This window comes from Cherax quadricarinatus, chromosome 41 (genome assembly GCF_038502225.1).
Source record: "Cherax quadricarinatus isolate ZL_2023a chromosome 41, ASM3850222v1, whole genome shotgun sequence".
NCBI classification, from domain to species: domain Eukaryota; kingdom Metazoa; phylum Arthropoda; class Malacostraca; order Decapoda; family Parastacidae; genus Cherax; species Cherax quadricarinatus.
The window spans coordinates 17,542,582-17,558,856 of NC_091332.1; the positions used below are offsets into that span (position 1 = coordinate 17,542,582).

The 16,275-nt window shown below is 39.7% G+C and overlaps 1 protein-coding gene across 3 annotated transcripts in view; it reads left to right on the top strand.

The window, feature by feature from the left end:
- The window catches only part of LOC128695917 (serine-rich adhesin for platelets-like), a 142,741-nt gene extending 127,924 nt beyond the window's left edge, over positions 1–14,817 (top strand). For all 3 annotated transcript variants that reach the window (XM_070093040.1, XM_070093039.1, XM_070093041.1), the window contains exon 4: positions 11,651–14,817. In XM_070093040.1, coding sequence (XP_069949141.1) covers positions 11,651–11,981 — 331 coding nt within the window. In that variant the 3' untranslated portion in view covers positions 11,982–14,817. The remainder of the gene's footprint in view (positions 1–11,650) is intronic.
- The last annotated feature ends 1,458 nt before the right edge of the window (positions 14,818–16,275 follow it).

Sequence of the window (16,275 nt, forward strand, 5' to 3'; positions counted from 1 at the left end):
TACTGCTGCTACTGTTACTACATCTACTACTACTACTGTTACTACATCTACTACTGCTACTGTTACTGCATCTACTACTACTGTTACTACATTTACTGTTACTCCATCTACTACTACTACTGTTACTGTTACTACATCTACTACTGCTACTGTTACTACATCTACTACTGCTACTGTTACTGTTACTACATCTACTACTACTACTGTTACTGTTACTACATCTACTACTGCTACTGTTACTACATCTACTACTGCTACTGTTACTACATCTACTACTGCTACTACATCTACTGCTACTACATCTACTACTACTACTGTTACTACATCTACTACTGCTACTGTTACTACATCTACTACTACTACTATTACTACATCTATTACTGTTACTACATCTACTACTGCTACTGTTACTACATCTACTACTGCTACTGTTACTACATCTACTACTACTACTGTTACTACATCTACTACTGTTACTACATCTACTACTGTTACTACATCCACTACTGTTACTACATCTACTACTGCTACTGTTACTACATCTACTACTGCTACTCTTACTACATCTACTACTACTACTGTTACTACATCTACTACTGTTCCACATCTATTACTGTTACTACATCTACTACTGCTACTGTTACTACATCTACTACTACTACTGTTACTACATCTACTACTACTACTGTTACTACATCTACTACTGTTACTACACCTACTACTGCTACTACCATTACAACCGATACAATAACTTCTAATACTATTAAAATAACTATTTGTACTATTACTACTACGACGGCGCTGCTGCTGCCACAACCATTATAGCTTCACCCACTACCTCTGCTACTGCTATTACAAGTGCTACTATTACTAGGAAAACTACTTCTATTATTACTACTACTGCTGCTGCTGCTGCTGTTTGTACTGCTTCTGTTGGTGTTATTTTTTATGCTGTTGCAGTTGCTCCAGCTACTGTTACATGTAATGCTCCTGTTATTTTTACTTATGTTTCTACTGTTGCTGCAGCTGTTTCTGTATTTCTGTTGTCGTTTGCACTACAACTTCTGCTGTTATTGATGCTGCTGTTGGTTCCGCTGCTACTGGTTCTGTTCGTTTTACATAATTTTCAAGGTTTATTTCACCATGGTAACAGAGTGTTGAAGCCCAACACCAGGCAACAGGAAGCCAGACTTACTAAACACTCTGACGGAAGCAATTAAATACCAGGATTTTATGCATTCACTTATTTCTTACGAGATCCCCTAAATGCCAAGGACAGTGTGTATGTGAAGGAGGGTGGTGGTAATGATGGTGGTAATGGTGGTGGTGGTGGTGGTGGTGGTGGTGGTGTTGGTGGTGGTAGTAGTAGTAGTGGTAGTGGTAGTAGTAATGGTGGTGGTAGTGAGGGAGGAACTCAAGAATACTGCTATAAACGAAACTTGTTTTGTTTACTCTCGTATGATTATATATATATATATATATATATATATATATATATATATATATATATTTTTTTTTTTTTTTTTTTTTATCACACCGGCCGATTCCCACCAAGGCAGGGTGGCCCGAAAAAGAAAAACTTTCACCATCATTCACTCCATCACTGTCTTGCCAGAAGGGTGCTTTACACTACAGTTTTTAAACTGCAACATTAACACCCCTCCTTCAGAGTGCAGGCACTGTACTTCCCATCTCCAGGACTCAAGTCCGGCCTGCCGGTTTCCCTGAATCCCTTCATAAATGTTACTTTGCTCACACTCCAACAGCACGTCAAGTATTAAAAACCATTTGTCTCCATTCACTCCTATCAAACACGCTCAAGCATGCCTGCTGGAAGTCCAAGCCCCTCGCACACAAAACCTCCTTTACCCCCTCCCTCCAACCCTTCCTTGGCCGACCCCTACCCCGCCTTCCTTCCACTACAGACTGATACACTCTTGAAGTCATTCTGTTTCGCTCCATTCTCTCTACATGTCCGAACCACCTCAACAACCCTTCCTCAGCCCTCTGGACAACAGTTTTGGTAATCCCGCACCTCCTCCTAACTTCCAAACTACGAATTCTCTGCATTATATTCACACCACACATTGCCCTCAGACATGACATCTCCACTGCCTCCAGCCTTCTCCTCGCTGCAACATTCATCACCCACGCTTCACACCCATATAAGAGCGTTGGTAAAACTATACTCTCATACATTCCCCTCTTTGCCTCCAAGGACAAAGTTCTTTGTCTCCACAGACTCCTAAGTGCACCACTCACTCTTTTTCCCTCATCAATTCTATGATTCACCTCATCTTTCATAGACCCATCCGCTGACACGTCCACTCCCAAATATCTGAATACGTTCACCTCCTCCATACTCTCTCCCTCCAATCTGATATTCAATCTTTCATCACCTAATCTTTTTGTTATCCTCATAACCTTACTCTTTCCTGTATTCACCTTTAATTTTCTTCTTTTGCACACCCTACCAAATTCATCCACCAATCTCTGCAACTTCTCTTCAGAATCTCCCAAGAGCACAGTGTCATCAGCAAAGAGCAGCTGTGACAACTCCCACTTTGTGTGTGATTCTTTATCTTTTAACTCCACGCCTCTTGCCAAGACCCTCGCATTTACTTCTCTTACAACCCCATCTATAAATATATTAAACAACCACGGTGACATCACACATCCTTGTCTAAGGCCTACTTTTACTGGGAAAAAATTTCCCTCTTTCCTACATACTCTAACTTGAGCCTCACTATCCTCGTAAAAACTCTTCACTGCTTTCAGTAACCTACCTCCTACACCATACACTTGCAACATCTGCCACATTGCCCCCCTATCCACCCTGTCATACGCCTTTTCCAAATCCATAAATGCCACAAAGACCTCTTTAGCCTTATCTAAATACTGTTCACTTATATGTTTCACTGTAAACACCTGGTCCACACACCCCCTACCTTTCCTAAAGCCTCCTTGTTCATCTGCTATCCTATTCTCCGTCTTACTCTTAATTCTTTCAATTATAACTCTACCATACACTTTACCAGGTACACTCAACAGACTTATCCCCCTATAATTTTTGCACTCTCTTTTATCCCCTTTGCCTTTATACAAAGGAACTATGCATGCTCTCTGCCAATCCCTAGGTACCTTACCCTCTTCCATACATTTATTAAACAATTGCACCAACCACTCCAAAACTATATCCCCACCTGCTTTTAACATTTCTATCTTTATCCCATCAATCCCGGCTGCCTTACCCCCTTTCATTTTACCTACTGCCTCACGAACTTCCCCCACACTCACAACTGGCTCTTCCTCACTCCTACACTGAGAGTAAAAGGTAGATGGGATACAAGGAGAATAGAAGCATCAGGGAAGAGAGAGGTGAAGGTTTATAAACTAAAAGAGGAGGCAGTTAGGGTAAGATATAAACAGCTATTGGAGGATAGATGGGCTAATGAGAGCATAGGCAATGGGGTCGAAGAGGTATGGGGTAGGTTTAAAAATGTAGTGTTAGAGTCTTCAGCAGAAGTTTGTGGTTACAGGAAAGTGGGTGCAGGAGGGAAGAGGAGCGATTGGTGGAATGATGATGTAAAGAGAGTAGTAAGGGAGAAAAAGTTAGCATATGAGAAGTTTTTACAAAGTAGAAGTGATGCAAGGAGGGAAGAGTATATGGAGAAAAAGAGAGAGGTTAAGAGAGTGGTGAAGCAATGTAAAAAGAGAGCAAATGAGAGAGTGGGTGAGATGTTATCAACAAATTTTGTAGAAAATAAGAAAAAGTTTTGGAGTGAGATTAACAAGTTAAGAAAGCCTAGAGAACAAATGGATTTGTCAGTTAAAAATAGGAGAGGAGAGTTATTAAATGGAGAGTTAGAGGTATTGGGAAGATGGAAGGAATATTTTGAGGAATTGTTAAATGTTGATGAAGATAGGGAAGCTGTGATTTCGTGTATAGGGCAAGGAGGAATAACATCTTGTAGGAGTGATGTGAGATATATATATATATATATATATATATATATATATATATATACACACACACACACACACACACCGACCGTCTCCAATAGAGGTAGGGTGACCCGTAAAAGCGAAAAAGAGGAAACACTTACACCATCATTCACTCAATCACTGTCATGTCAGAAGTTTGCTGACGTCACAACTCTGATTGCCCTACGATATGCAACATCGCAACCCATCCTTCAGAGTGCAGGCATCAGCTAACCGGTTACCTTGAATCCCTTTGTAAATGTTGTGTTCATATTCCAACAGCACGTCAAATCCTTAAATCCAATTTTCTTCATTCACTCCAACCCCCCAGCACTCAAGACCTCCCTTGACTCCCTCCAACCCTTCCTGGGACGACTCGCTTCCTTGCCTTCTCTTCACCCGACATTTACATACCTTCTTAGCCATCATCTATTGCTTTATCTGCTTTAATCGTCCAAATTACTTCAACCACTCCTTTGAACTCCGAATAATATTTTTTTGGTAACTCCACATCTTGTAATCTCCAAGCTCCTAATTTTCTGCAGAATATTCACACTACAAACTGCCCTCAGACACAGCATCTGCTCTGCTTCCAGCCTCCTCACAGCATCATTTAAAACACATGCATCACACCCATACAGATGTTGGTATCACTGTACTCTGATACATTCCCCTTATTGCCTCCATACATGAGGTCGTTTGTCTCCAAAGATGCCTCATTTCTTCTAGGGTTCACCTCATCTTTCAAAGACCCATCTGCCGACAAGTTCACTCCCATATATCTAAATACATTTACTTCCTACATACTCCCTCCAGTCGGATATCCAATCTTTCATTGCCTAGATTTCTTGTTACTCTCATTTCCTATGATCACTTTTAAGTTCCTTCTTCCACATGCTTTCCCAAATTCATTACCAATCCTTACTCTTTCTCTTCAGAAATTAATATATATATATATATATATATATATATATATATATATATATATATATATATATATATATATATATATATATATATATTTATATATTTATATATGTCGTGCCGAATAGGCAAAACTTGCGATCTTGGCTTAAATAGCAACGCTCATCTTGCCATATAGGACAAGCAAAAATTTGTGTATGCAATAATTTCACCAAAATCATTCTGAACCTAACGAAAAAAATATATTTCACTGTGTTTGCTTAGTATTAAATTATTGTAAACAAATCTAAAATATATTTAGTTGGGTTAGGCTAAAATAAATTGTTCTTGTTATAATAAGGTTAGGTAAGTTTTCTAAGATTCTTTTGGAGCAAAATTAAAAATTCTTACATTAACATTAATGAAAAAAATACATCTTTAAACGTATAAGAGAAAATTTTAGAAAGGACTTAATTTTAAATGAGTTCTTGCTAATTAACCACTTTTACATATTCGGCACGACATATATATATATATATATATATATATATATATATATATATATATATATATATATATATATATATATATATATATATGTCGTGCCGAATATGTAAAACTGGTCAATTAGCAAGAACTCATTTAAAATTAAGTCCTTTCTAAAATTTTCTCTTATACGTTTAAAAATATATTTTTTTCATTAATCTTGATGTAAAAATTTATAATTTTCCACCAAAAGGAACTTAGAAAACTTACCTAACCTTATTATGACAAGAACAATTTATTTTAGCCTAACCCAACTAAATATATTTTAGATTTGTTAACAATAATTTAATACTAAACAAACACAGTGAAATATATTTTTTTCGTTAGGTTCAGAATGATTTTGGCGAAATTATTGCATACACAAATTTTCACTTGTCCTATATGGCAAGATGAGCGTTGCTATTTAAGCCAAGATCGCAAGTTCTGCCTATTCGGCACGACATATATATATATATATATATATATATATATATATATATATATATATATATATATATATATATATATATATATATATATATATATATAATGTAAAATTGGTCAATTACCAAGAACTCGTTTAAAATTAAGTCCTTTCTAAAATTTTCTCTTATACGCTTAAAGATAATTTTTTTTTAATTTATGTTAATGTAAAAATTAATAATCTTGTACCAAAAGTACCTTAGAAAACTTACCAAAACTTAATATAACAAGCGCAATTTAATTTAGCCTAACCCAACTAAATATATTTTAGATAAGTTTACGATAATTAAATAATAAATAAACATAATGAAATATATGTTTTTCGTTAGGTTCAGATTGATTTTTTGCGAAATTATTGCATACACAAATTTCGCTTGCCTTAATCGGCAAGAAGAGCGTTGCTATTGAAGCCAAAATCGCAAGTTTTACCTGTTCGGCACGACATATATATATTAAATGCGTATGGGTCTGCACAGTGTTTCATAACACCTTCCTCTCTCACAAAACATTATCCACTAATGGTAACAAAAAATTGGAAGAGTTTGAGAGACGAAATTGCAAAGCTCTGTTTGGCTGTCAAACATCGCAGGTGAACAGCGCGTGACTGTAGGAAGATCAGCACCTGGCAGGTGGTGAGTCTGCCTCAGTTTCTCCCTCTCCTGGAACCCGCTGGAGCGTGAGACACAGAGAGAAAGGGAGAGAGAGAGAGAGAGAGAGAGAGAGAGAGAGAGAGAGAGAGAGAGAGAGAGAGAGAGAGAGAGAGAGAGAGAGAGAGAGAGAGAGAGAGAGAGAGAGAAATTATGTGACTGACAGTGAACTGCATCTGTAAACTTTGTGTTCATTCTCCTACCAGATTTCATCTCTCTGAAGATTCTCACTTCATGAGAAATGGGACTATAATTTATATATATATATATATATATATATATATATATATATATATATATATATATATATATATATATATATATATTAGTGCCACTTCTGTTATAACAGATAAAAAAAAAGTCGCTGCCGTCACAGCTCAGGACAGTCACTATTAATAATTAAGGTCTGGGGTCAAGGTGAATGGGTGAGCCTAACCCTGACATTCATCCTCGTGCACACACACACACACACACACACACACACACACACACACACACACACACACACACACACACACACACACACCTGGAGGGGATTAGCGGGTCGGGAAAATGATACATGACCGCAAAATGCGCGAACCTTAATTAACATTGAAAGCTGCGAACTCTGCTGCTCCCCACCAGGATACACACACCAAGAGACGGGTCTCGGTGTTTATATACACTGAGAGTTTAGAATAATCCCAATTTTAGGGATTAAAGCAATCTTGACTGATGGCAGGCAAATCTCATGCAGCCTTAACTCCCGTGTAGGCTTCTGTCGACAACCAACTCTAACTACCGTAACTACCCTGAGCCAGCCACCGTTATTGCCTGATTACGTTCAGTTAACCATTGTAGTTACCGTGAGCCAATCATCATCGTTACTGCATAAATATTGTCAATCATCCACCGTAACTACTCTGTGTCAACCACCATAATCACATCATTTAACCACCATAACTACCCTAACTCAACCACCGTAACTATCTTAACTATCCTATTTTCTTCGTCAATTCATTCACTCTCACTAAAGAACATAGTCATAATACAGTAACTGTAACAATTCGCCAAAAACCCGGACTTAAGGAGAGAAACCTTGTGGCGACGTTTCGGTCCATTCTAGATCACTGTTGAATCCCAACAGTGCGAGTTTTGGGTGAATTCACTGCTGCATTTTAGTACCACTTCCGGTACACCTTATATTAAATTATGAAGTTTAGTACAGGAAGTCTAAAACTATTTCTGAAGAGTCGCTCACCCTCATTTATCACATTTATCCGGGAATTTTAGTTTGTACCCTCTGTATCCACTCATATCTCCTTTCATCACTAGTGGTTTATATTGGATTGGGTATCGAAAGGTGCCTTTGGCACCTTTCAGAACCTGGTCTTCGTGCGTATCAGAAGACTTCGTATTATTTTTATCCCATCGACATGGTCCTTGATAAACATTAGAGATGTTGCGTCCTGAAGCCAATAACGTGCCTAGGGCACTCTGTAGCGTCCTGAAGGCATGAACGTGCCTAGGGCACTCTGTAGCGTCCTGAAGGCATGAACGTTCCTAGGGCACTCTGTAGCGTCCTGAAGCCATGAACGCACCTAGGGTACTCTGTAGCGTCCTGAAGGCATGAACGTGCCTAGGGCACTCTGTAGCGTCCTGAAGGCATGAACGTACCTAGGGTACTCTGTAGCGTTCAGACAACCCTAACTACCTTAAATCATAACTCACGAACTCGTATTTGGACCTAACTACCTAAAGGCAATAATTTAATTACATAATTGAATTGTTACCCATTGCCTTATTTTGGACCATCGCAGTGGAAGCAAACAACAGTTCTAATCAGATTAAGCGGACTGAGCATACGCACAGCCTCTCGAACTCCCTTGCCAGCCATTTTGTCTTCCTCCAATGGATCTAATGAGCTTCTGACGGAAGTTCTACCAGAATATTTATGAAATTTGGCAGGGTTGTTTGACTCCAGCTACATCATTGGCACCAGCATGTGGGATGCTCATTCTGAGCAGTAGAGAACAGTTGAAACGTTGACTTACGAACAATTTAGTTTAGACAGCTCCATCATGAAAAAAACTGCAGCAATAATTTTAGAGGTTGCAAGCTCTGCAATCCAGAGAGCATTTTTTTTATGTGAATGCACATCACTCGGGAGACTTTCTCCTAACAGTTTCCGTTGCAATTGGCACACGTCTAGACTCACAGACCGTTCATGCTACAGTGGCTTTATGCCTTGGAAATATAAGCACATATGCAGTATAATGTGATCCTTTATTGACTACGTTTCACCCACACAGTGGGCTTTTTCAAGTCACAAACAGATCTACCTGGGGTGTATGTATAATGTTCGCCAAGACCGTAGTCCTGGCACGGGTCTCAATCTTGCGATGGGGTGGAAGGGACGCGAGTATTTATAGTCAGGTTCAGAATGCTGAGGTCAGGTGGAGAAAGCTGCATCTGATGATGTACCGAGTGGGGTTAAAGAGTCTAAAATCTTGGGTAGCTTGGAAAGGAGATTGGATAAGTTTGTGAGCAGACCTTCTACAGTGTTCTTCCATTCCTGTGTTCTTATGTGGGATAGCGATGAAGAAGTTTCTTGGCAAGTGGTTCAGCTATGTTATAGAAGCCACTGTTCTGGTTGAAGTTGTCGGATATAGAAATAAGTGATGATTCCAGGATTCTTCGGTATTGAGTGCTGTCTTCTGTGGCGATAAGTCTTGATTTTCTGTAGTTTATCAAGTGGTTGTGTGAATTACGGTGTTGTACACAGGCATTCCTTGTGTCGTCAGACCTGCTTGCGTATTGGTGTTCTGAAATACGTGTTTGGAGGTCCCTTGATGTTTCGCCCACGTATAATTTGTTGCAGTCATTACAAGGGATTATGTATACCCCTGCAGAGGGTGGAAGCTTTTCCTGTCTATCACTGGTAATGTCCTTGATGGTCGTGGTTGTGGAGGTAGATACTTGGAATGAGGTATTGGAAACTAGTCAATAAAGGATCACATTATACTGCATATGTGTTTATATTTCCATTGTGTCGGTATTTTATACCATTTATTTCCGGCTTTATGCCTTGCTGCCCCTATTCACACTGAGTGCAAGTGCATTTAGGACAAAGTAATAGCGAACCAGTATGGTCTGCAGGGTTTGAACTGTTCAGCCGAGAGAGAACTCTCGATCTTTACTACCTAATACTCCGGATACACCCGCCATCCACCCTGATAGCATCATATCCCTGGAAAATCAGTAGACTGCGCATCTACCCTGGCTGATACCTATTTAATATTGGTCAACAGGGTAGTGCTGATGCTGATCACAGAGGAAATCACAAGTCTAACAACAGACAGCACACAGCAGTGCCTTCTATGGAACTTTCCTATTTGAAGCCCCGTAGCTTAGCAATAAAGCGCTGGTACTGTTAATCTCAGTATCGCGATTCGAACCCTTCTGCCCCTCCTCCGTCCACGCTCTGTTTATCCACTGACAGTCGTTCAATATGACTTGAATTGAGTTCAAGCTTAACAAGGATAGGGACCTGGTCAAACAGTACCAACGCGTCTCTGTAGTTCTGCCACGAGTTTGAACCCCATTTGCATTGTGGTTGGTTTGCAGTCGTATTATTATTCTATATTAATTACCAGAAATATCTGCGTTGAATTCATGAGCTCTAGCCTGGGAAGACCCATTGTTTGTGGTCGTTGTCGATCAAATGCCAAGGCTGGAGACTCATACAAGGTCAAGTTGAGTGAGAGACTAACTGGCAGGTTATCATTATTATGATTATTATTATTAATATTAATATTATTTATATTACAACTTCTACTTCTACAACTGCTACTGCTACTACTACTACTATTATTATTATTACTACTACTACTACTACGACATTATATATATATATATATATATATATATATATATATATATATATATATATATATATATATATATATATAAAATTAGTCGTAGCAGAAGTAATAATAGCATAAAGTTAGAAAGCAAAAGTGGTGGGGAATTAGACACAGGTGTAACACCTGGGTATTTTGACTGAAAACGTTTTACCTTCCAGGGGCTTTCTATATTCGATGCAGGTGTTGCGCTTGTTTAGTTGCTCGTCTTGTCAGTATTATATATCATCACTGTGATGAGGAAAGTCATGTTATAATGGCGAAAGTCGTGTTATAATGACGAAAGTCATGTTATGATGACGAAAGTCATGTTATGATGACGAAAGTCATGTTATGATGACGAAAGTCATGTTATGATGACGAAAGTCATGTTATGATGACGAAAGTCATGTTATGATGACGAAAGTCGTGTTATAATGACGAAAGTCGTGTTATAATGACGAAAATCATGTTATGATGGCGAAAGTCGTGTTATAATGACGAAAGTCGTGTTATAATGACGAAAGTCGTGTTATAATGACGAAAGTCATGTTATGATGACGAAAGTCATGTTATGATGACGAAAGTCATGTTATGATGGCGAAAGTCGTGTTATAATGACGAAAGTCGTGTTATAATGACGAAAGTCATGTTATGATGACGAAAGTCATGTTATGATGACGAAAGTCATGTTATGATGACGAAAGTCATGTTATGATGACGAAAGTCATGTTATGATGACGAAAGTCATGTTATGAGGACGAAAGTCATGTTATGATGACGAAAGTCATGTTATGATGACGAAAGTCATGTTATGATGGCGAAAGTCGTGTTATAATGACGAAAGTCGTGTTATAATGACGAAAGTCATGTTATAATGACGAAAGTCATGTTATGATGACGAAAGCCATGTTATGATGAAAGTCATGTTATGATGACGAAAGTCATGTTATGATGACGAAAGTCGTGTTATGATGACGAAAGTCGTGTTATAATCCGAGGTCCCGGGAAGAAAGGTTTAGTCCTGCTTACTCAATGTTGTTTGGTAATTAATGAAGAGATTTAGTCAGTTGTGTTTCTTGCTCGTGTGTGTACTAGTGTGACTGGGGAAACTTTTTACCTTCCTCGGTAGCTTGTGTTTACCGGTGCCTTGTCTCAGCTAGCGCGTTTCAAAGACCTTTAGATACCAGTGATCTTTAAGCTTAATTTACTCTTTCTTTCCGTCAGGGGCGGCAGTAGCGGTGGCAGCAGCGGCGGCGGCAGCAGCGGCGAAAGTGACTCTTCGTGGGGCGGCGGCAGCATCTCCTTCGTCGAGCCAAGTTACCGACCCTCAAACCTCTCGGTCGGCGCCCGGGGACACCTCAAGATCGACTACTCTTGGTCTTGGGACCGTCTGGATGATTTTGTAAGGGCAACAAGCCCCAGGGGTAGCAGTTCAGACGACCAGAGGTCCGCTCGTGGACCTCGGTCTCCCCCCGGGGTAACCACGGGCTTCAAGGCCCGCCCCGAGGGCTGGTTTTCCCTCTGGGAGAAGTATTCAGACCCTGTGGCTGGCTAGAACCTCCCTAACTAAAGGCTCCTAAGAAACATGGCCAGCTAGAGTTTTCTGCCATTTCAAGTTAAGCTAGGATGTCCTGGACCTTAATGTCGACTTGGATCTATTGGGATCCCTCAAACCAACTAGGATCTTCTGGGACCCCTCAGGCCGGCTAGGAACTCCTGGGACACCAAGGCTGGCTAGGACCTCCTAGACCCCAAGGCCGGCTAGAACCTCCTGGGACTCCAAGCCAGCTAAGACCTACTGGGACACCCAGAGCAGCTAGGACCTCCTGGGACTCCCAGGCCGGCTAGGACCTCCTGGGGCCCCAAGGCCGGCTACGACCTCCTAGGACCGCTAGGCCGGCTAAGATCGTCTAAGTGAAATTACAGGCCGCTTAAATACGCAATCTACAATAATTTGAGATCTAGTGAGCCGTGTAGTATCTACTTGATGCATTAGATAATCTCACACGCCAGTCTACACTGCAGTCTACCTTGCACTGCAGTTTACCTTGCACTGCAGTTTACCTTGCACTGCAGTCTACCTTGCACTGCAGTTTACCTTGCACTGCAGTCTACCTTGCACTGCAGTTTGCCTTCCACTGCAGTCTACCTTATACTGCATTTTACCTGTCACTCTTGTCTAACACAACACTCTACCCTATACTGCAGTCTACCGTACACTTCAGTCTACTTTACACTTCAGTCTACCCTACCCTAGGTTTAAAATCTATCGACTACACAGGCTCATTAAGTGTTCATTATTCTGCACACCATCAGTCAGGTATACTTTATTTTTTTTTATCATGATTAAGTAAACTCTAAGCGTATATACGCTGAGCAATATACATCTCATGTATACATACGCAGGGATATACATCTCAAGTGTATATACACTGAGATATATATATCTCTCGGTGCATATACACTGAGATATCAACAGAATATTATACAGGGGATCCGAAGCGAGGTGGTCTGAGCAAGAGTCTATGTTGGACCATCCAGTCACTCGCCTCTCAAGCAAAACACCTCGGTTCGATCCCTCGGTCATTTTTCCTGTTGATTCTCAGTTGTTTATCACAATTTTACCTTGATATACACACTGATATACACTTGGTGCATATACACTGGCAGATAAACACCGCCTCTGTGTATATACATTGAGAGATATACAATTCTCAGTGTATAAATCTTTGCGCCAGTATATAAATGGATTTCGATTTAATATTCGAAATATATTTATATGCTGACTTCTGGAAAAAAAACAAAAAAAAAAAAGGAAGAGCGAATTGTTGGGTTATATTTTAACAAATTATACAAACTTAAATAAGAGAGAGAGGAATCATAAAACAATTCTGAATAGTACAGTATTTTCCGGCATATAAGACGCACCTTTTTTCTACAAAATGTCTTGGAAAATTACCCTGCGCCTTATATGCTCAGGGTGAAGGGTAAGCTTTGGGTTACGTTTTAACTTTACGTAAAGTAAGAAGGTAATTAGCACTTGATTATGATTCTGATTTACGGTTATGATACTTATGTCGTGCGCCTTATATGCCGGAAAATACGTATGTAAAATTTAAAATTGTATTTAAAGTAATTAAAGTTTAAGGAATATAAAAGAACTCTAGAAGTGCAAATTGGAAACAATGTAAAGAATTAAGAGTAAACTATGCATAATCAAAAATAATAACTTATAGAAAAGATAGATTTATAGGATCACCTAATAAAAATTAAAGATAGTTGCATGATTGGTTAATTGGGGCTTTAAGGCTATCGACTACTCAGAGGGTCATTAAGGCTGCAGGTAACCTTTTCACCACCAGACAAGAGGACTTTAATACATAAACGGACAGTGATCAGAGTATTCTCTCAGCATATATACACTGAGACACACACACACACACACACACACACACACACACACATATCTCCCTCGGTGTAAACATCCTGGAAGCTTGTTTTTCTTGCGTGTTTAAAGAGACCAGAAAAAAAACAGAACACAGCATGTGAGGGTAGCCATGAACAACACAGCTGGATGAAGGCAGCCAGGTACAACACGGCTGGATGAAGGCAGCCAGGTACAACACGGCTGGATGAAGGCAGCCAGGTACAGCACGGCTGGATGAAGGACGTAATCTCCACAGGCATGAAGATGTGGGACCCACATAGCAGAACAACATTTCGCTCTAGGGAGAGCTTTTTCAAGGTCTCTTCAGAACGAACTGTTGTCTCGACAGTTGTTTGCTGTGCTACATTGTGTCTTTGTTGACACGAATGATAGGTTTAAAACGTATTGAATATATGTCGATAAATGGTTCAGAGAACCGACAAGTTGATAAATCAGGCACATATGCAACACTTGGATATCTTTGAGGAAACGTTCTTCACCATTCTCCTTTGTACGGACTGATGAAGCCACTGTATGGCGAAATGTTTCCTCAATAAAAATACCCAAGTGTTGCATAATGTGTATTGACTATACTAAGATCATTAAGGCTGCACTTGCTCACCATCAGACAAAAAGATATTAATCCCAAAATTAAAGATTAAAGCAAACTCTCAGCATATATACGCTGAGAGAACTACACTGAGAGGTGAATACAGGACGTTTAAAAAGATGGAGCCAATTTCAAAGAAGTTTGCTTTGAAATAAGGTTTATCTTGTGGAACACTCTGTATATCCCGTGTCCACAAATTTCTTGAAAGGGCGATGGAGGATTTAGAAGAGTAAAATATAAAAATTGAAGATAGTTGTGCAGGGCTAATTAGAGAGAGAGAGAGAGAGAGAGAGAGAGAGAGAGAGAGAGAGAGAGAGAGAGAGAGAGAGAGAGAGAGAGAGAGAGAGAGAGAGAGAGAGAGAGAGAGTGAGAGAGACTCGAAATAAAAAGTAGCGAGACATAACTTTGATGACAGTTAATTTTGATGGAAAATCAATATCAGAAATATAACAATAAAAAACCAGAAGAAAATTGAGTTACTAATTAAACCAAAGACATGACAGTGTTACCAGTTAAGGAACAATAAAAATAGGTGGTAATAAAAAAAATATATTAGAGATTAGTTTTAATGAAGATATAGATGGAACAATATCAAAACATTACTCTGTATAGAGAAGAAATAAAGTTTGATGAAAAGGAGAAGAAAGATGGTTATTTAAAGTGAAATTAAATGAAATATTTATATAATATACAGCAACGCTGTATAGCCCTTGTGGTTTAGCGCTTCTTTTTGATTATAATAATAATAATAATAATAATAATATATAACATACACAGAAAAATATTGTAATAAGGAATTTGTATTAAAGAGCTAGAGATTGTATGAAAATTGTTATTGATAAATGAACACACACACACACACACTCACACACACACACACACACACACACACACACACACACACACACACACACACACACACACACACACACAGGAGCCGAGTCTCAACCCCTGCAACCACAATTAGGTGAGTACAATTAGGTGAGTACACACACACACACACACACACACACACACACACACACACATACACACACACACACAGGGGTCAGTTCTAGGACCAGTGCTATTTTTGATATATGTGAATGACATGATGCAAGGGATAGACTCAGAAGTGTCCCTGTTCGCAGATGACGTGAAGTTGATGAGAAGAATCAAGTCAGATAAGGATTAGGCAGGACTACAAAGAGACCTGGACAGGCTGGACACGTGGTCCAGCAACTGGCTTCTCGAATTCAACCCTGCCAAATGCAAAGTCATGAAGATTGGGGAAGGGCAAAGAAGACTGCAGAGTATAGGCTAGGTGGCCAAAGGCTGCAAACCTCACTCGAGGAGAAAGATCTTGGGGTGACCATAACACTGAGCACGTCTCCGGAGGCACACATCAACCAGATAACTGCTGCAGTATACGGGCGCCTGGCAAACCTGAGAATAGCGTTCCGATACCTTAATAAGGAATCGTTCAAGACACTGTATACTGTGTGATATATTGGAGTATGCAGCACCAGTTTGGAACCCACACCTGGTCAAGCACGTCAAGAAGTTAGAGAAGTACAAAGGGGAATTTCCTATGTTAAAAGGTTGAGGGAAATCGCACTGATGACACTGGAGGACAGAAGGGTCAGGGGAGACATGATAACGATATACAAGATACTGCGTGGAATAGATAAGGTGGACAGAGACAAGATGTTCCAGAGAGGGGACACAAACAAGGGGTCACAATTGGAAGCCGAAGAATCAGACGAGTCACAGGATGTTAGGAAGTATTTCTTCAGTCATAGAGTCGGCAGGAAGTGGAATAGCCTAGCAAGT